The 21284-nt window shown below is 36.2% G+C and overlaps 1 protein-coding gene across 1 annotated transcript in view; it reads left to right on the forward strand.

Annotated features, from left to right (window-relative positions):
- The window catches only part of ITPR2 (inositol 1,4,5-trisphosphate receptor type 2), a 434318-nt gene that overhangs the window by 339639 nt on the left and 73395 nt on the right, over positions 1-21284 (forward strand). Inside the window, exons 47-49 of the mRNA XM_054591314.1 lie at positions 400-592; positions 3405-3530; positions 14557-14732. Coding sequence (XP_054447289.1) covers positions 400-592; positions 3405-3530; positions 14557-14732 — 495 coding nt within the window. The remainder of the gene's footprint in view (positions 1-399; positions 593-3404; positions 3531-14556; positions 14733-21284) is intronic.

Raw genomic sequence — 21284 nt, forward strand, 5'->3', positions numbered from 1 at the left:
GCCCTTTTTAGGAAACACTGGCTAAGAACAAGATACAAATATACCAAGTGCTGAGTTTAGGGTGTCTGGCCAATCCCTTCTAATTAACACCCTCTTAATTCTCTTGTACTTCATGAAAATAAAAATGAGGTTAATGTTAATCCAGAAAGAATGAAGATTTTGGTTTTTGTTATTCATCACGAAATATAGCATTTATGATACTTAAGTCCGTTAATTTTTCTTACTAAAGAGAAACATAAGGTAGTGCAGTAAAGGACTATCTTGGATACTTGAAGCTGGCATATTTGTTTCATTAACTGAATTTATAAAATATCTTTAATAAACTTGTGCTAAAAAGAAAAAAATATAATAAGACTGAGGTGACTGAAGACTAAAACACAAGTAAATTAATGTTTTCAGATTGTTCGGCACGACAGGACTATGGAGCAAATAGTTTTTCCCGTCCCCAATATATGCGAATACCTTACGCGAGAGTCCAAGTGCCGCGTGTTCAACACGACGGAAAGGGATGAACAAGGAAGTAAAGTGAACGACTTTTTCCAGCAAACAGAACACCTCTACAATGAAATGAAGTGGCAGAAGAAAATCAGGAGTAAGTACAATAAACTAAAATGGTGAGTTTGGGGGTAATGGTAGATAAGTAGTATCTGGGACATGACATTATTCACTTAAATTGGTTTTAAATATTTTGCCGTCTGATGTTACTGAAATCACTTGTAGGCTTAAGAACGTAAGCTCCGTCTACCACTGGAGCTGAGACACCTGCGGCTTAATGAAAACAGAAACCTCTGACTAATTAGATCGTCTTTAAGTGCTGATCCCACAGTTTTATAAATATTATGAAATACCAGGTTGCAGCTGTCTGTTTCAACTGTTGAACAACTGCAGGTTTGAAGTCCCCGAGGAAGCCCTGACTGGCCTTGGCCATCAGTGAATGGGATGGAGGGGCGCTGGCACCAGCGTGCTCCTCCTCTCTTGTCTTGTGACCTTGTGATGGAGTGGGTTGTCTAATGTTTTTCTGAAAGCCATTCTTCCTTTCCACCTATCTTCACATCACCAAATCAAACGTAAAATTTTGTGGCACTTGTATTCAAATAGAAATGTTATAATTTTAAAGTTAAAAATGAGTATAACACAGTTCCCATGACTGAACTCTTAGGCCTCAAGTCTAACTTGGAAATACTCAACTTTAAAATTCAAATATTTTTAAGTTTAAAATTAAAAAATTTTAAGTTTTAAAATTTTTTAAAATCTTGATGGCCCCCTTTGTGTCCATCAAGATTTGCTTTACATACTTAGGTGCTCTTATGTTGGATATGTACATGTTTACAAGGGTTACATCCTAATACCATATGATTTCACTTATGTGTGGAATCTAATGAACAAACTGAGATGAAAGGAAGATGAAGACAGACTCATAGATCAAGTGCAGATGATAACTAGTGGCAGAGGATGTTGGGGAGGGTGGGGGGGTTGAGCAAAAAGGAAAAAGGACCCATGGACACGGACAGCAGTGTGGTGATTGCTGGGGGGAGGGCTATTAGGGCACCAAATGGTAATGGGAAAAAAATATAATAAAGATTAATAAAATACAAAAAAAAGAAAGTTAAAAAAATTAAGGTTAAAAATTTTAAAAACTTAAGGTTTAAAATAAAATTTAATTTTCCCAGATAAGTAGTATCATGAGCTTTTAACAAAAATTGATAGGAGGAAACTCTTGATTAGATCTTTTCTGTCTTTTGGGGAAGTTTTTCAAATAAGCAGGAGTATGTTCTTGATACCTCTATTCAACATCATTTCATCATTCTAGTTTTCTAGGAATTTTAATGATTGTAGTTTTTGAATTTGAGTGGAGCTTGAAACACACCGTCTTTGACAATAAGATAGTGTCAGGCAGTGTCAGTCCTTCCTAGCAGAATATATGAAAAAAAAATAAAGAAATCACTCTCCCTTAGCATTTTACCACACAGCGTTACAGAATTCAGAGAAAATTTGGTGTGTTCAAAATGCATATGAAGACTTGACATTTTTATTTGGGATATTTGACAAGCCCACATTTTTATCCTTGACAAAAGGTAAATTGAATAATTAACTAGTGTCTGTGGGGTCTGTGCTTTTTTTGAATAAATATCTTGTCATTTATCAAAAAACAAATCTTAAAATAACTTCCAATGTACATTTTACTTTTAAAAATTGGAAGGACCTTATAGTGAGGTTATGTACAGAATCTAATTCTTCTGATAGATTTGTTGTTACCAGTTTATACATCAGCATCTTCTCACTTTCTTTTAAGATTCTGCTTTTAAAAGTAAGGACTCCTAATTCGGGAGTGATGGAGAGGCAGATGTTTACAATTTAGGATAAATTAGTCAATTCAATGCCATGGTTAACCGTAGCCTATTGAAGTGCTGAAATGCTCCATTCCAGGAGAAGAAGACAATGTGTCCTGAAGGGTAATGAAGTTTATAATTACAAAACATACCACAGAGATTGGAATTCACAGAAAATAATTGAAAAGTTTATAATTTTTATTTGAAAATTGAAATACTTTATTTCCTCAATTAATTCCATGTTAAGTTAGAGAATAGACAAGACCTGAAGAAATCATGTGGTCAAATTTATATGCATTACATATCTGTTCGATTACTTAAGAATGGTAGAAAAAACTGGTTTTTTGGCTAATGTATATTGTATTCAGTAGATGCATTTGTACTTCCACTCTGGTGACACACAGAGTCCCTTTTCTGAAAATATTCAGCAAAGCCTTTGTCACTTGTTGCTGATTCTTATTGTATCTTTCACTTCCGCTGTTGCAAACCCAACAAGTTCTTAGTAAGCAAGAATGTTTAAAACTTAGATAACGTTTTAAATCACTAGTTCCCAGGAAGTGGTGCTGTGCCATGCTATGAAGTTTCAGAGTTCCAGGTAACTGTGTCATAGGAATTTTCATCTGAGATGTGTGTATGCCAGGGTTTGGGTTTTTTCATTTGACTTCAAGGCATTGAAGTAGGACAAATGTCTCAATTTTATTCAATTATATAGCAATGTATATACCATTCCATTAAAAGGGCCTCAGGCAGCTTCTAAACTGTCTTTTCCCTAATCTGCTCTAGGGATATATTAGAATCACCTTTTCTGTCCACCTTTAGCAATTGCAAAATTCTGCACCCTTCTACAAAGGTTTAGGGATGAATTGGCTAAAGGATAAAGAGGGAATCAAATAGAAAATGTTTTTATGGTATCGATAATAGACTTTCAAAATAAGTCATATTAAGTATTCATTTAAATAGGCTTCATACTAGTCTATAAAAATGCATTTGGTAAAATGTTATTTCAGTGGGGCTCATGTGTTGAAACCAAAATTTATTTTCCTATTCTGTCCCATTGCACGTCTTCCTGCCTAGATAACCCTGCACTGTTCTGGTTCTCGAGGCACATATCTCTCTGGGGCAGCATATCCTTCAACTTGGCCGTGTTCATCAATTTAGCTGTTGCTCTCTTCTACCCATTTGGGGACGATGGAGATGAAGGCAAGTGCTTGTCTTTCTTGAAATGATAAATATTTTAAAGTTCTAAAATAATATTCTTAATACATCTCTTAACTATTTAGAGTTTCAAAATAATAATGATTTAATTCTTGTTAAATCTATTTTTCTATATTCATTGGAAGTAAAGAATTATGATAAGTGGAGTAGGCAGAAAACGATGGTCAATCAAAATGTTATTTTGCAAAAAGCTTGTATACAGAAGAGCTACTAGAGCTATATTATATATTGATAAATAAATCACTGAAAATTATTATTTCCATCTATTATTATTGAAAGACTTTATACTGTATCATCATAATTACATAAACATGGGAAAATTAAGGGTTTATGCCAAATATTCACTGTGAAAACTTTAAATAGTGGAATTTATATTTTACTCTCTTCTTTTTGCTTTCTGGCTTTATGTCTAAGTTTTCTATAATGAGCATACATGAAATCTGAAAAAAATTAAAAATATATAAGACAGAATATAATAATAGAGACTCTCTCAGATCCCAGAGTCGAAAGTGAACTTTTATTTCCAGACTAGGACTTATATATGAATTATTCTATATGAATGATGGACCATAAAATTAAATTAAAAAAATTTTTTTTCTATTCACTTATTCAAAAGGGAGAAACATCGATTTGTTGTTCCACCCATTTATGCATTCATTAGTTGATTCTTGTATATGCCCTGATTCAACCTTGGTGTATTGGGACAATGCTGTAACCAACTGAGCTACCTGACCAGGGAGAATATGAAATTAATACTATTAAACTAACATTGCATGAGATTTTACAAAAGCAAAGCCAAGAGGAATGATCTCATTTTAAGTGAAATGGGAGATACTGTATAGGAGAAATAACTGAAGGGTGGGACTGTAGAAATTAAGTTGTGTTTAAGTCTGGCAAAGTGAATGGGAATCTTTGTTACTGACTTGGGATACAGTCAAGTAAATAACTTTGGACTATGTGTGAAAAGAATGGCTTAGAGGATAAGATGAGAGACATTAACAAATAATAACCACAAGGTGCTTGTGTATTTCATCTGTCCATAGGGTGGATTATTGTGAGAGTTTAATGACATGAGTAAAACATTTAGAATAGCTCCTGGTGAAACTTAGTTGTTCTTGATGTTGTTACAAAGGTAAATGTTAATACTACAAAGGAAAGCCCGATGAAAGGGATGGGATGATGAGGGGGAGTGGCTCTGTCCTGCAGAGCAGCTCCGGGTTGCCATGGGTTGGGACATAGAACAAGTTGTTCCAGACACTTCTTGGTCTGCCAGGGAAAGGGGTTGGCAAATCTCTCTAGTGGAGAAGGCCCAGAGTCCCTGTGTTCAGTGGCTTTTATTGAAAGGGTTATGAGTGGGGGCTAGGTAGTAGGAATGTACAGGTAATCTTATTACATCAGTATGTTAATGTTTACAGAGACTAGGTGACGTATGAGGAAGACAAAGGGCAGGAACACACGGATTTGCATGGGTCTGAGATGAGTAAACATAAGAGCGCCAAATCGTTTAGGGTCAGGGCCTGTGAATGATGTAATAGCTTTAGGAAAAACAAAGCATGCTGCAAGGAGTGCAATTTACTTCTAGGTCTGATTTCCCCTGGGAACCACCCGATCCAGTTTAGGGCTGCCTCTAGTATTGTTTCAAGCCTGAGCCAGGGGGGTAGAGCCGAGCAGCCAAGAGATAAGGCGACTTCTTTCAGATAGAATGAGGACTCCAGCCATATCAAAGCGGAGGGGTGAGGGTCTTTTGCCCTTTCTCCATGTCCCCCAAGTCCTTCCCTGATGGCCCCTATGCGACTGTGCCTGTCTTAGGTTGCCCCTGCCATTGATGGATCTTACCTGTCATTGACTAACCAGCCATCCTCCGGGGCCAAGTAGGGTGATGTGAGGGAGGCAGGGGCTGGGCCCTGCCAAGGGGACAGATTTTGTCTACTCAGTGGCCTATTTTCCCAAGGCCTCCATGCTTAGCTCCAGCCTTGGGGCCCTCTCGCCTGTCAGTGAGGCTATAGTCCCTGAAACCAGGCAGGGCGGTTCCCAACAATTGTATGATCAGAGCAACAGGTATTTAAATCTATTGCAGATGAACTAGAGGTGAACAGGGAGGGAAATGGGAGCCCAGGAGTAATTTGCCATTTTAAAGGCCCATCAAGATAACAAATATCGAAGTCCTAACATTTAGGTATAATGATTATGAATAAAGTTTGACCTTTAGTATGGCAGGCCAGTACTTAAGAATATTTGGCAATGGAGCAGATGTGGGAGTTAAATAGTAATGGAATACATAGCAAATGTCTGGCCATCCACTGTGGGGAAGGTGCAAGTACAGCAGGTAGAGCAAACAGCTTTCTCTTTGCTGTGTTGTCTCATTTCGTGCCGATAGAGCTCTTGGCCCAGAAGAATGTGACTCTTGTAAGGAAAGAGGTCCAGTTTAAAATATTAATATCGTCATCACACATAATGCTAAGAGTAAATTGTAGAAGCATAAATTCTTAGATATGGAAGCAATTCTGGGACTTGTCTAATATCAAACCCTCATTTGACGGATAAAGAGACAGAGGCCCAGAGAGGCTAAAAAATGGCAGATCACAAAAGGTTCACCCTTTGGTTCTAATCCAGGACTTTTCTGCATGGGGATGGGGCTGGAAGCATAACAGGAAGCTATCACATCTTCATACAGTACAATTTTTCCTGAGTTCCATTCCATGATTATATCTTGCTGGACCCCCAGAGCCAATGTATGTAGCCTCTGCTGCCACCTATGGAACATGAAATATAATAGTGGTGGGCAGGGCCACTCCTCCTGACATATACACTTTACTCATTCAGGAGCAAGTAGAACACCTGATACATTTTTAATAGTTACCTGATTAATAACAGAATAGTAATATTCGTCATAATAACAGCAGCCAATGATATGTACCAGTTAGTTTGGGTTAGGCAAAATGTTTAGCACTTTACATACATAATTTTATTTAATTCCTGACAGTCCTGCAAATAAGCACTTCGCCCTTATGGGTAAAGCATCTGAAGCTTAGGAATATTTGCCCAGTAATTGGGGAGTGGAGTCCAGAAATAAGTACTTTTTTAACAGGCTCCCAAGTTATTGCTGATACAACTGGTCCTTGAGCAGGAACTTGAAACCACATATATAGTAGAGTTCAGAGTAAGGCTCCAACCTGGAAAAAAATAGGACTAATGGAAACAAGACCAGAAAACCATGGTGCTTTGTCATCAGGTACAGATGCAGACTTTACTTTTCAAAAAGGACTGAACAGAAGTCAACAGTAGTCACAAAGATGGAGGCTCAGTGTTAGGTATCTGGGTGTGAAAAGATAGTGAAAAGAAATAGGGGTGGTACTAGGAGGGAAGGGAAGGCATGAGCTGCTGTTTTTGGCAGTGTGGAATCCCAGGGTTATGTTTGGGTAATCCAATTATAGTTCTAGATGAGTTACTTAATTATAACTCAATGCATAAGGTTAAATTTTTGTTCAGGATTAGCTGAGTCTCTAACCTTTGGTTTCACACTATGAAAGGCTGAGGAAACAAAGTTAAGACTGAGTGCACGTGGCCATCAGCACTGGCTGGAGAAGGAAAATTTTGTGCTGGACATGCATGTTCTCTAATGCCCCATTTTGTTAGGCCCGGACTAGATGATACTTCTCAGGGGCACTCTGAGGCAACCTAATTAGTTGATCATTCAGATTCCCTCCAAAAAGTGCTAAAATATTAAATAAAATGATGGGGACATATCAAAGAACACAGCATCCAACCTGAAAGGTCTCCCAGCAGCCAAATCTGGAAAATTTGAGAAAATAAATACTGACAGTAAATCATAATAAATAACCCATAGAATAAAATAAAAATTCAGGAGTCCATTTTGGTAGTGAAAAGAAAAAACTATTTCATACCATGGTATCCCAATTAATAAATGTAGAAGGAATAATGGAAATAGAATGTCACCACCATTTGTCAAACATCACAGAATCATTGGTGGATTTTAAAATTAATGTGTTAGATGAAAAGTATAATGATAAACAGGGTATTGACATAGTCTTAAGGTATTTCCCCACAACATACTTATTAATTACTACATAAAAAATAGTAACTTTAAAGTGGAAGAATCACTTTAAATGATCGATGTTTATGTCACCATTAATGAGACACAGCTACATTGGGTGCCTCTTGATGTGATGCCCTGACAAGGACATCACATTATTTGCCAAAAATGCATAAACTGAGAACACTTCAGACAACCCAAAATGGGGATTATCTTACAAAATAATTGGCCAGTACTCTTCAAGCTTATGTAAGACAAAGAAAGATTGAAATTCCAAATTACTATGCATGGCTGTGAAAGTTGGATAATGAAGAAGGCTGGTAGGAAAAAAATTGATTTATTTCAAATATAGTGTTGGAGAAAAACTCTACAGATACCTCTGGGCCACCAGAAAGACAAACAGGTCGGTCCTATAGTAAATTAAACCCGAAACATCACTGGAGGCAAAAATTAAGAAACCAAAGCTATCCCACTTTGGGCACATGAGAAGGTGGGTTCTTTGGAAAAGACAATTCTGGTGGGAAGAACAGAAGGCAGCAGGAAAGAGGAGGAGAGGATGACTCCATAAAAGAAGCCATAGTGTTGCCAGGAGTTGCAGTTGACTCAACAACACGTAATACACACACCCCCCAAATTAAAAGAAACTAAAAAGACATGACAACTAAATGCAATGTGTGATCCTGGTCCAGAAAAAGAATTCTAATCGGGCAATTGATGAACTTTGAATAAGGCCTATAGATTAGAAAAAATTAGTGTCATATTAATTTCCTGACAATTGATCATTGTGATATGATTATGTAAGATGTTGACATTTGGGAAATCTAGGTGAACGGTATATGAAAATTTTGTATATTTACAACTGTTACATAAGTCTGAAAGAGTTTTGAAATGGAAGTTTAAAAAAATAAATAAATGTGGGTAGTTTGTCCAGCCCTGAGGTACCTAGATATTAGAGAAATTGATCATGAAATCTCATGAATCCTGGGCCCCAAGAAGATGAAATGATTCACCTTTCCCAACCCCAGGCCCTCAAACAAGGTGCTCCAGAGTCACTGTGGCCAATGAGGAGGTGAGGACCAAGGAGCAGGCAGAGGGAACTGGCTGTGCATGCTCTTCAAGCATGATCACATGGGAACTACTGGGAATCGCTTGTGCCAGATACCTGGTTCACACTTGGGTTATTATATTACAGAGAGATAGTATCTCCCTTCAACCAGTGCAATAATTAGTGAGAGATACTTAAGGGGAAGGTGATTCTCAGAGGATCATTTTGTAGGGCACTTTGCCCTCCCACCATATGCAGATAACCTCCTTTCATTGCTGGGCTTTGAGGAGCTCTGTTTAAATTTATTCAGGAATCCAGGCTTTATTTGTGTGGCTGTTGGTTTTGGTTTCTTTTTCTTTTTTTAAATTTAGTTCATTGATTTACTTATTTAACACATGATTTCTCTAAAAAGAAAAAAAAGAAACCCATGCTCAAGTTGAGGGATGAGGCTAAGCTGGCTGACAGCGGCTGTTGATGCTACTGAATCTCCTAGCTGTTCTGAAGTTGAACATTGTCATGCCAACCACATCTGCCCAGTTTGGCAAAGGTCGACTAGTTAGTGGAGTAGATTGTTGTTAAAGGAATGTATTATATCAGATAGCATGTGATTTTTTTTAAAAAATCATGTTTTGATGTAAAGTATACTTCTTTCCCTCTAATGCTTTGTGTTAAAATAAGTTTTTCAAGGTGATGTTGATGAATTCAACTTAATAACAATCACTGATGGGGGGCAGTCATGTGCCAGGCACTATACTAGGCCCTGGAAATACAAAGGTTGGTAAAGTTTTTCTTGTCTTCGAGGAGCTCATGGGCTAGTTTAAAAATGAAGGAAGGAGTAAAGCACAGTAGTAAGTCCACCCGTGGATTTATGGGTGGATGGCCACTTTAGTTGCTCTGAGGTGGCGGAAACAGACAAGTCTTATGAGCCTGTGTGGGAGGCAGAGGATCGGAGAGAGCCTGGGAAGTTCATGCAGTATGTCCTCTACAGCAGACTATGAACAAGTCAGTGTGAGGTAGGCAGGAGATTTCCATTATGTAAACTGAATTGAGGTCTCTAATTTTGCTATTTGAATTTTGTTTTTAGAGGACAAACATCATACTTTCTAAGATTTAAAAATATACAGAATGAATTCTGTTTTTTTAATTATAAAAGCAAACATGCTCAATATAGAAAATTGATACAAATATGAATTATTAAGTAGAGAGGGCAGTGCCCCTTCCCACCCTTATCAGGTAAAAATTGATTTTGACAATCAGTACTATCTTCTCTAGGGTTTGCCAGGGTATTTTAATTTTTTTTTAGCATTAAATCTCAGCTACAAATGAATATGACTATTCTTACAATATATGATTTAAACTAATAGCCATTTTATGTAACTTTTAAGTTTATTTATTGGTTCACAAATACATATTCAGCATTTAAATATGTTCAAGATACCATGTGAGCTGTTATGTGAGTTCTTTTTTCAAAGGCACCAAATGCCCAGCTTTAAGTGCATGGTTATAATTTCTTATTTAATCAAAGGAAATCTCAGCAAGCCAAATACTGTCTGAGAAGAGTAGACAAGATGTGGTTAGCTGATAAAGCATCAATGACAATGCGTAGTATGACTGTCAGTGCCAAAGCTGAGACTTTCAAAATAACAATATCACACCCGCTCATTACTTATAAATTATATTGGAGTCCAATGACTGGCTAAAACTTGTTCAGTGTAAAGATGTTGGCAGTTTCTGTAAACCAGAGAGGGAACCTCCACAACTTGGGGAATTTATAACTGGAGATTTAGTTACTTAAACTGAGCCCACAGATTATTTTGGTTTATTCATTTAATCAGCGAGTATTTATTTGTTACTGCACACCAGGCACTGCAATAGACGCAGAAATGGTCCTCAACCTTACAGAGCTTATGTTGGGATGGCGCCGTGATAAGCATGAAAGTTGGAGGCATTCTTCTCTCCATGGCTCTTTGAGATCTGTGGAGTCAGGGCAGCTGGTAGGCAAACTCTGTTTTGTAAACATAGAGAGCTTCCAAGGCAGTATTATAATAAACATGAGTTGAGTACCCATATTGTTGGTGTTGCCAGAGGACAGGAATAGAGGGTAATTTTCAGATCAATGTAGCGCTTTTCTTTCTCTGTCTTCCAAGTGGTCTTAATCAGATCATAAATTTGGTGAGGGAGCAGATCAAATCTCTCTCCACCCAATCTTCTGTCATCATGGCTCGCTTTTTTTTTTCAATTATATTGATTATCCTCTTACAGTTGTCCTGATTTTCACTCTTTTGCCTCCCTCCATCCAGCACCCCCCATTCCCTCAGACTATTCCCCCCACCACTGTTCATGTCTGTGCATGATGCATATAAATTCTTTGGCTACTCCATTTCCCACATTTGTACTTCTTAGTCCCCTCCCCTCTTCACCCATTCCTCCATACCCCCTCCTATCCGCCAATCATCAAAATGCTCTCTGTATCCATGTTTCTGTCTCTGTTCTTGTTTGTTTAGGTTGTTTTTTAGATTCAGTTGTTGGTAGATATGTATTATTTGCCATTTTATTGCCATAGTTTTGATCTTTTCTTTAACATTTCATGCAATAATGGTTTGATGATGAACTCCTTTAGTTTTTTTTTCTTGTCTGGGAAGCTCTTTATCTGCCCTTTGATTCTAAATGATGGCTTTGCTGAGTAGAGCAATTTTGGCTACAGGTCTCTGCTTTTCATGACTTTGAATATTTCTTGTCAATCCCTTCTAGCCTGAAAAGTTTCTTTTGATAAATCAGCTGATAGTCTTATGGGAACTCCCCTGTAGATGGTTAACTGCTTTTCTCTAGCTGCTTTTAAGAATCTCTCTTTATCTTTAACTTTTGGCATTTTAATTATGATGTGTCTCGGAGTGGGCGTCTTTGCATCAGCCTTGTTTGGGAATCTGTGCTTTTTGCCTGTTTACTTCCTTTACCAAATTAGGGAAGTTTTCTTTCATTATTTTTCAAATGGATTTCCAATTTCTTGCCCTTTCTCTTCTCCTTCTGGCACTGCTATCATATGGATGCTGGACCTCTTAAAGGTGTCCCAGAGGCTGCTTATACTATTGTCATTTTTTTGGATTCTTTTTTTCTTCTTGTTGTTCTGATTGGTTGTTTTTTGCTTTCTTATATTTCATGTCATTGATTTGATTCCTGGCTTCATCCACTCTTCTGCTCTTTCCCTGTGAATTGCTCTTTATTTCAATTAGTGTATCCTTCCTTTCTGGCTGGATCTTTTTTATGCTGTTGAGGTCCTCACTAAGTTCCTTGAGGATCCTTATAACCAGTGTCTTGAATTCTGTGTCTGATTGATCGCTTATCTCCATTTCATTTAGCTCTTTTTCTGGAGTTTTGATCTGTTCTTTCATCTGAGCCATGTTTCTTTGTCTCCTCATTTTGGCAGCCTCTCTGTATTTGTTTCTATGTATTAGGTAGAGCTGCTTTGACTCTGTGTCTTGGTAGTGTGGCTTAATATAGTAGGTGTCCTGCAGGGTCCAGTTAACAGCCTCCCCTATCACCTAAGCTGGGTATTTGAGGTACACCCTTCATGTGGACTGAGCACTCCTCTTGTAGTTGAACCTTGGTTCCTGTTGGCAGATCAATGGGAGGGATTTACCCAGGCCAGCTAGATGCAAGAACTGGCTATGCCCACTGAATACCAACGTCTGGCCTCCTTAGAGGGTCAGCTGTGCAGGGGCAGGGTGGTGGTGCTCTGCTGTGGTATGTAAATGTCCACTGGGTGTGCTGACCCTGGCATTTCCTGGATGATACAGGCCGAGGTCAGCCCCTACTTGTGTTTTGCCTGGGGCTGCCCTTCTTGAGCTATAAAGTAATCTGAGATGGCTGATACTTGTGTTGGTCTTGGAGATTCCCAGATGAAGCCAAGCTGTGAATCTAGGCTGGCTGCTGCTTGTGCCAGGCCTGGGGCTCTCTGAGGCCAGGTGTTGCTTGTTTGAGAAGATTTAGGAAGTTGTTAAGCTTGAGCCAAGACCCACCATTCATATGGTAAAGGAGCTTGGGTAGGCCCGTACGTTGGGTGGGGTGGAGTCTCTGGGGATCTCCAAGGCAGGTCAAACAGTGTTAACTATGTCGATGGAGTCTTTGGTATGGCACCAATTTGCTGGTTCTGTTGGAGTAACGGTTTAGAAAAGGGGCAATAGCCTTTGCTTGCCTTGATGTTAGGCACTTCAGTTTCTCCCTTTATGCCACTGGTGTCTTTCAAAATGATACCCCAGTGCTGGAGCTCAGAGGGAATGAATCTGAGTAGGTGAGTCTGTGTTTGGGATCTTTAGGAGGAACTGCTTAGGGCTCCAGAAGTTTATTCTACCAACTCAATCCCCACTGGTTTTTGCACCCAGAAGTTATGGCGACTTATCTTCCTGGCACTGGAATCCTGGGTTGGGGAGCCTGGTGTGGGTCTGGCACTACCTGCTCCTGAGTTACCCCTCCCAAATTTTTATCCACCACATGTGGATAAAATGTGGAATGTGGACCAGCCCATTCCACATCTGTGCCCCTCCCACTAGTCTGTATGGATGTGATTTCTTTAATTCCATAGTTGTCATATGTCCATTCCACTGGATCTCTGACAGTTCTGAGTGATGATTGTTCTATATTTTAGTTGTAATTTTGATGTGGTTGTGCAAAGAGGTGAGCCTCGTCAGTTTACATTGCTGTCTTGACTGGAAGTCTTACGGGTGCTTTGTGGCTTGCTTTAAGAGATAACATGATAAGAACAAATATTGCAAAAATAAACATGTCTAAACCAATCTGTTTGCTACCTGGCTTTTTGTTTTGTTTTGAATGTCTAATAGGATCTTTTAGCACTCACTATGAACTTAAAGGCTTGCACAGACTTCATTGCAGGAGTCCAGATGATCCCACAGTTTTGATGACAACACCAAAACCTTGCACACCACAGCCCTTGTCTGCAGAAGTTACTTTTATAAATAATAAAGTAGAGGTCAAAAGAAATAACTAGTTGAAAAATCTCCATTTTGTTTTTTCCCCTCTGACTTCATCAGCCCATCCACACATGGTTGAGGTTTCAGTGCTGATCTAATCAGCCCGAGAATGTTGCCCTGTAATTTACTTTGGCAAATCCAGCACCACGTGACCTTCAGAGGGGGATTCCTTAAATCCACATGTCAGTGCAAACATCAATGAATTTTATTTCTTTTTAAAGAAATATATTTTTAAACCCATTTTTGGGCAATTTTGAAGGAAGTTTTTTTTTGTAATAGAGTTTACTTTTAAAACATTTGGAACTTTTGTTTCTGATGATTTATATAGCTCAATATTTTTTAAGAACTGGAGTAGGCCTTCAGACACACACACTCATATGTATTCATATACCTATATATACCCATGTGTATTTTAACTGTTAAAACTTGTGTCTATTAAATACTGGATGTTCTTCATTGTAAGTTCTGTAGAAGAATCTATAATATAAACACTTGATAATAACAGAACAAGGCAAAGTATGAGTTCAGTGGAAAAATACCAGACTTCACATGATTTAGCTATACATTTAATGCTCATTAATCATAACTTTTGAATTAAGGCTCCCAAGTGGGATACCTCTGTCAGAGGCATTTAGCATATGTAACTACTGTAGGAGACAAAGATGAAGAACTCTCAGACTTAATGAAAGGACCATAGCTAATGAATATGTAAGCAGGCTGAAATTAATCACAAACTTTCTGGAAAGAAATGTAATGAGTAATGTGTTCACAGACATTTTCTCTAAATACACAGAATGTAGAGTAGGGTGTTTTGAAATTTAGTGTCCCATGACTTGACTTGCTATATGTGTTATATAAAAGTGGCAAATGTTTTAACATTTTCTAGGTTTGTTCTTAGGAAAAATAAACTTCTTCCACATTTTACAGGTATACTTTCTCCATTGTTCTCCGTTCTTCTGTGGATAGCAGTTGCAATCTGCACATCAATGCTGTTTTTCTTTTCCAAACCTGTGGGTATTCGGCCATTTCTTGTGTCAGTAATGCTCAGATCAATATATACAATAGGTCTTGGACCTACGTTAATACTTCTTGGTGCAGCTAATGTAAGTACTTCACTTTGTACTGTCATAGATTAATTAAAAGTATGCTCTATGTAAAAATTTAAGTATGTGCTTTAATTCATGTATACACAGTACATTGTAATTTATTGTGAGTCTGAATTAACCTAAGTTTAATTTGTACATTCTTAATTTTGAGTGAAATACAAAAAATGACAAGTAAAATTGTTATATTTACAAAGGTCACATGTGGGGCGTGATCCAATTCTGCAGTCAATTTAATCCAATCTAATTTTAATGCCTTCTGCATTCTCTACCAGCAGCTATCGACAGAAATGACTTTGAGCCACTGTTAACATCTTGAAGTGACTTCTCAATCATCTAAGAAAAGATTAAATTATATTCAGTAGAATTCTAGAACTTTGTTTTTTTAATAAAATGACCAAGGAAGAAGAGTTGTTGTATGAGAAACTATGAAATTGGGCTCTTTTTATGTGAACAAAACCTATATACTTGTGAAAGGTGTAGATGAGATTAAAATTTTTTCACTAAATTTTAAACCATTAGAACAAATGAGACCATTTCAAAACTTAAGTTAGGAAAGTTTAGAATAAGTAAGCCAAAATACTCTTCCAAATAATGGCAATTGTACACAAGAGAAAATTTTAAAAGACTAGACAACTTTCTGGATGGGAGCTACAAAGGGATATCGAGAAAAGGCAAACCATCAGACTGATGAAAGAACAAATGGCCAAGTAAACGAATAAATATTGCTAATATGTCCGATGAAACACTTTTTATATCTTTTACTGAGTTTCTAGCATAATTTCATATATTCTGATATATGTATAGAGCCCTTATCTCCCCTACCGCACTATACATTTCTTAAGGATAATGATTGATTATTCCATGTTGGGAATATCATTGGTACTCAACAAATATTTATTAAATAAATTGGCTGATGAGTGAGGGAATGAGTAAGGGAAAGATTATTTTTGTATTATATATTTACAGTGCTTTGCATATTAAATACATGGCAAATATTTATTACGAGTGAATAAATTGAATAGTGAATCAAACTTTTGAGAATTATAAAGCTGAGTTAGTATGGCCAGTTGTATGTTTCTGAGTGTTATTATATTATAATTTTTCAAAAATTGGACACGATGTATATGACAGCTCCTTGTTAGCTAGAACATTCAGTCAATCAAATTATCTATTATTCCTTAATCATTTTCAATAAAAGAAAGTGTACTATACACACAAAGAGATCTCTCTGCACAGAATTCTGTAAAGTTCCGAATGTGTTATTCTATCAGTTTCTTGAGGGCAGAGGTTGTCACATTCATAGGCAGAATCCTGCCCTGCTCACTCCCTCCCAATTCCATTTTTTTCATCTTAGTACAATACCTAGCACTTAAACATTCAATAATTGTTTGTATGAACTGATCTTACACTTTCACTGCTTTAGAAATAAGCTATTTGTGCAATGTTGCCAATCAGGCTAATTAAGGAATCTGCATGGATTTATCAGAATTTTTATGAACTTATTAGTGTGTTCAGCTTATTATTTTTTCTTTAAAAATACATTGAATATTGAACCAAATTATTTGAAGAAACGAACAATATTTATAAACCAGTAACTGGTCCTCAATAAGACATTATTAATCCAAGTGAGAAAAATCCAAGTTTTTTAAAGTGAAATAATAGCTAAATAGAGTAGGGCCAAAATCAACAAACATTTATTGGGCCTCTTATATAATAGGTACTGAAAATGCCAAGAGGTAGAGGATGAGGTTCTTGCTACCCAGAAGCTTCCAGATAGTATGTAAAGAGATAAAGCATAACAATTTAATGTCTACTGGGGAAACCAAAAACATTTGGAGTATTTTTCTGTTCCCCTCAGGGCACAGGATAAAAACATAAGTTCTGCATGGAATTGACTATTCATATTAGGGACAAGTTTTATACTTTAAATTCTTGGTGAGAAGGAATATGCATGGAGATGTGTACTTCTTACTGACTGCGTGAATCTGTAGGCGCTCTAATAGCCTTCACAACATACAAACTTCCATGTACCCAGCCTCCAAATGATGCATCACACTGTGCCAGGACAGGGCTTTTTAACTAAGGAAATAATCCACTTAGACTTGGGACAAATTAAATAGAATAATTATAATTTTATATTGTAGATATTTATAAAAGAGCTTTTATTTATAGTTTTGATATTGTACAGGTTAATAAAAATGTTTTAGCAAGTAATTATTTACCTTAATATTTAACATAACAAGCTCATTATAAGATTGTCTGTAGTTGATCACTTCCCAGGAAGAAGGGAAAAAAATAAATGCAAACACATCATGTTTTATACCTTAGGTTTTTTTATATTTATTAACTTAATTTACACTTAAAAGTTTGCATTGTGTAAACAGGTGAAACTTCAAATGCTAAAATTATTGGTATTAGAAATAGGAGAAACCAAAGAGAGTATCTACTTGACAGTTAAGCCTTGCTGAGAATAAGGATTCTAGACCTTAGGCAAATCAACAAGCCTCCGAATTTCATTCTTCCCATCATTGGAATGAATACATTAAAACCAATGTCATGCTGATATATTCAATAAAAATTTTTTAAATTAAAAAAAAAGCCTATTCTATCCTCACTGTGCTGTTGAAATCAGTTGAGAAGATTAATGCAAAGGTGAAAACAACAGTAACAGTGATAGTGGTAGCCTAACAGTAAAGTCTACTATTTACCAAGTACCTAATATGTGAAGTACAATTTAATTGTAAAACGTCGCTATCATGGTCATAAAAATGTATTTTGGTTCACAGAGAGTTGCTTCTGAACTCAGTGTCTTTCACAGTGTTAAGCAAATGCAGAAAGTTCCTTTCTTTTTTTGAAAAAAGAATCAAGTGGAAGGAGAGAACCTCGCTCTATGTTCTAAGCGTTATCAGTTTTTATCATCTTTACTTGTTTCTAAATATTGAAGTTTTATTTAAATTGCAACAAGTTTATCTTGTCACAGGAGTCATGTCAGTATTTGAGATGTTTCAAAAGATTCAAATGTTTTTCTCTGTTATAAAGAATATCTTATAACCTAATACAGTTTTCTTCCTACCCTCGATGTTACATTTTTAGTTATTGGTAATGGAAATTAACATATTATTTTGGCAAATGTAAACATACATTTCATAAATATGCTATCACTTAATTTTTTCACACTATTAAAATTATTTGTAAATCTCATTTTAATATTTCCAGTCATATGGATGTTACATGTGTTTAACTATTCTATTAGTTTGTATTGTTTCTGTTTTTAGATATATATTATTTTCCATCACCATTTATCCCCCCACACCCTCTTCCACCTCTGCCCGCCCCCCTGCAGTCACCCCACTGTTGTCTGTGTGTGAGTTCTTTCTCTTTTTTCCCCTTTTTTCCTCAATTCCTCCACCCCCTCCCCGAGTTGTCAGCTTGCTCTCTATCTAAGAATCTGTCTCTGTTTTGCTTGTTACTTCAGTTTGTTTATTAGATTCCATGTATGAGTGAAATCATATGGTATTTGACTTTCTCTGACTAGCTTATATCATTTAGCATAATGTTCTCCAGGTCTATCCATGCTGTTGTAAAAAGTAAAATTTTCTTTTCTTTTTACGGCTGAGTAGTATTCCATTGTGTAAATGTATCATATCTTTTTTATCCACTCATCTATTGATGGAAACCCGGGCTGCTTCCAAATCTTGGCTGTTGTAAATAACACCACAGTGAACATAGGGGTACATATTAATAATAATTAATAATACAGAAAATACCTGTGAAAGATCTAATACCTTCTAAACACTTGTTATCTATAGTGTTTTTTCCTTTCTAGGAGTGCCTGGAAATATGTAATTTATTTAACAGCATTTATAAATCAGCTTCCTTTCTCACAGTTATTTGTAATGTGAAAATGTTTCCTTATCTCTGGACTTGATCTCATGATTTTGCACAGAAGTAAAGCAAATGAAGTTTAGCAGGTAGCTGTCTATTAATATACCCCAGTGTTCAAATTTAATACTCTCATGCCCCCAGTTTCTTACCTATAAATAGTTTCCTGGTAGGGCTCATGATACTGCTAATCTGTATGGTTGAGACCTACAACGTGTTTGTCTAACATGCAAATTCAATTATATATTCTGAATCAAAACTTCCATATCCTCTTCTCCCTCTCTCTAATGCTTGTGCGCATACACACATGCTGTTTCTCATATGATATGGTCACTGAATGTTCCTAACTTCTTCCGATATCAGTTGCAGAAACAGAAAACTGCCCCAATGCTGGGGGAAAGCTAGCACATGTCAAATTTAGTAAGAAACACTACAGATTACACAACCCTGTTTACTGTTCTGTTTCGCTGGAAATTTAAAAGATTTCCAGGGTAATTTTTGACTACATGAAAATTTTGGCTTAGGATTTGGCTGTAAACCTAAGAGTTCAACTTCTTTCCTGCCCACTCATTTATTCTTGCATTAATTTCTCCTAGGTATGAGCACTTAAAAACAAAAGGTCAACAATTTCTGATCTCTACAGAAATAAGTGGATGCCACTGCTGATTTCAGCTCTGCTTCAGTTCAGTGCTTATTGGAGAGAGTAGATGTATCCATCAACATCTAGCTCTAAGTCAAGATTCAAAAAAAAATCAATCTGAAAACATATAAGGCAAATCCTTATTTTTTACACAAAAACAGCAGAGGCCCTTTTAGGCAGAAATGTGTCCTTGCTTTTGCATTATTTGAGAACTAAAATGTATTGCTCTTTTGAGTATTTGAATTCAGTGCATTATGTTTCCTCTATGCAAAGGGATTATCATAAATTGTTTTCCTGAATAATTTTTTATGATTCAATTTAGGAAAGTAGAGATCAGGAAACAAAATATTTTCTTAAGCATATCATTTATCCTTCTGAAAAGTCACAACTCAAATTTTTAATTTTATATTTTATAGAACTCATTTCTATTTTATATCAAACTATAGTAGGTTAATCAAGGTAGTTTAAATTTAAACAATATTTGCTCAAAACAATTGACAAAGAGTAAAACATTGTATATTATTATTTAATTCAGACACTCTTCTTTTCACCATTTTCATAATGTTTATGAAGTACTACATTTATATCAGCAACTTTTATATAATTTCTGAGGTTTTAAAATAATGACTTCTTATAATAAACTTGCTCTTGACTGGTAAATGTGAAGATATTTATTCCACTGTACTATACTCAATAATGATCTAATAGAGATGTGATAATGAATCACTACATAGTTTAGAAAGACTTTCTGTTTCACATTATTCACATTGTTAACAAGATAATGAAAGAATTGATAGTATTGATTATTGAGAGGAGAGTTAATTAGCAGGGAGGAAGTTTAGAAAAGGTTTGAGCTTTATAGTTGCTATATTTTTTATTTGGTTTGGCTATCTTCACAACATGTCTCATTTTATCTATATTGACTTAGATTTCATAAAGTTGAAGAAAAGGGTTTTACCAACCTTACATATTTCACTTTTGCCTCAGAGTGTTTGTTTCTTCTTATGTTATTTACCAGTAAAGTAGTTCCATAAGGCAATTTCTTTTATATATATATATATAAAATCAACATTGTTGTAAAGAACAACCTTTTCCCCAAAGTTAAGTTTGGACATATAAAGACAAATATGGTGCTGTTAGATAACTTAAAATTCTCAGGGAACAATTTGGGAGAAAAAACTGAAATTTTGAAATCTGTACTCATTTCCTGATGACAAAGAGGCAAACCTGGCTCTTCAGTTTATAAATAACGTAGTGATTCTAGACTCAAGTAGATGGCACTAAGTTATGATAACTGTGTTCTTTGGAAGTCATTGAACAGATCACTGTTACTGCCAAAGACTCTCAGTATAAATTTCTATATTCTAAAGTTATGTCACAAATGGCAATATTAAATACAGTTTTAATATAAATACTCTACGTGGTACCAGTCATAATAAACACTCCAAAATGTTTATGAATTTATGACACATAGAGCTTAGACAGTATATGCACACATTTTACTTATTTTAATAAAGTATGTAGGTATATTTATAATTTTTATGTATTTAAAGCAAGTTGAATGCAAAAATAATTTTAATGGCTATTTGTTTAAAATAATAGTAGAGAAAGTCCAAGGTAAAAAACAAAAATCAAGGACAGATCTCTGGATATTTTCTCAAGACATTTTTCTGTTATATTTCTAGTATAATAAAAATATCATATAGGGCACTTTCAGTAAGGAAAATATAATAAGTAGTATTTAAAGAGTCATTGCATTAAGTGCTCCCTATGCTTTATGAATTGTCTGATCCTCTGAAGAGCTCTGTGAGTTGGGAACTCCTTAATCCCGGTTTTCAGAAGGGACAGTCACGGCCTGCGTTTGCATGACTAAGGTCATGGCATCGGTAGTGCGAGCGCCAGGATTTTAATTCAGGTCCGAGTCCCTTGCATAACTCGGGTCCTTATTCAGTCTCCTCTCTTTTCCTGGAACTGCAAAGCGTACAGATTCTGCCTGTGTTATGTTTACATACAGATTCATAAGCAGT

The sequence above is a fragment of the Pteronotus mesoamericanus genome, unplaced genomic scaffold, assembly GCF_021234165.1.
Source record: "Pteronotus mesoamericanus isolate MK-2021 breed Mesoamerican mustached bat unplaced genomic scaffold, CSHL_Meso_final scaffold_21, whole genome shotgun sequence".
NCBI lineage: Eukaryota > Metazoa > Chordata > Mammalia > Chiroptera > Mormoopidae > Pteronotus > Pteronotus mesoamericanus.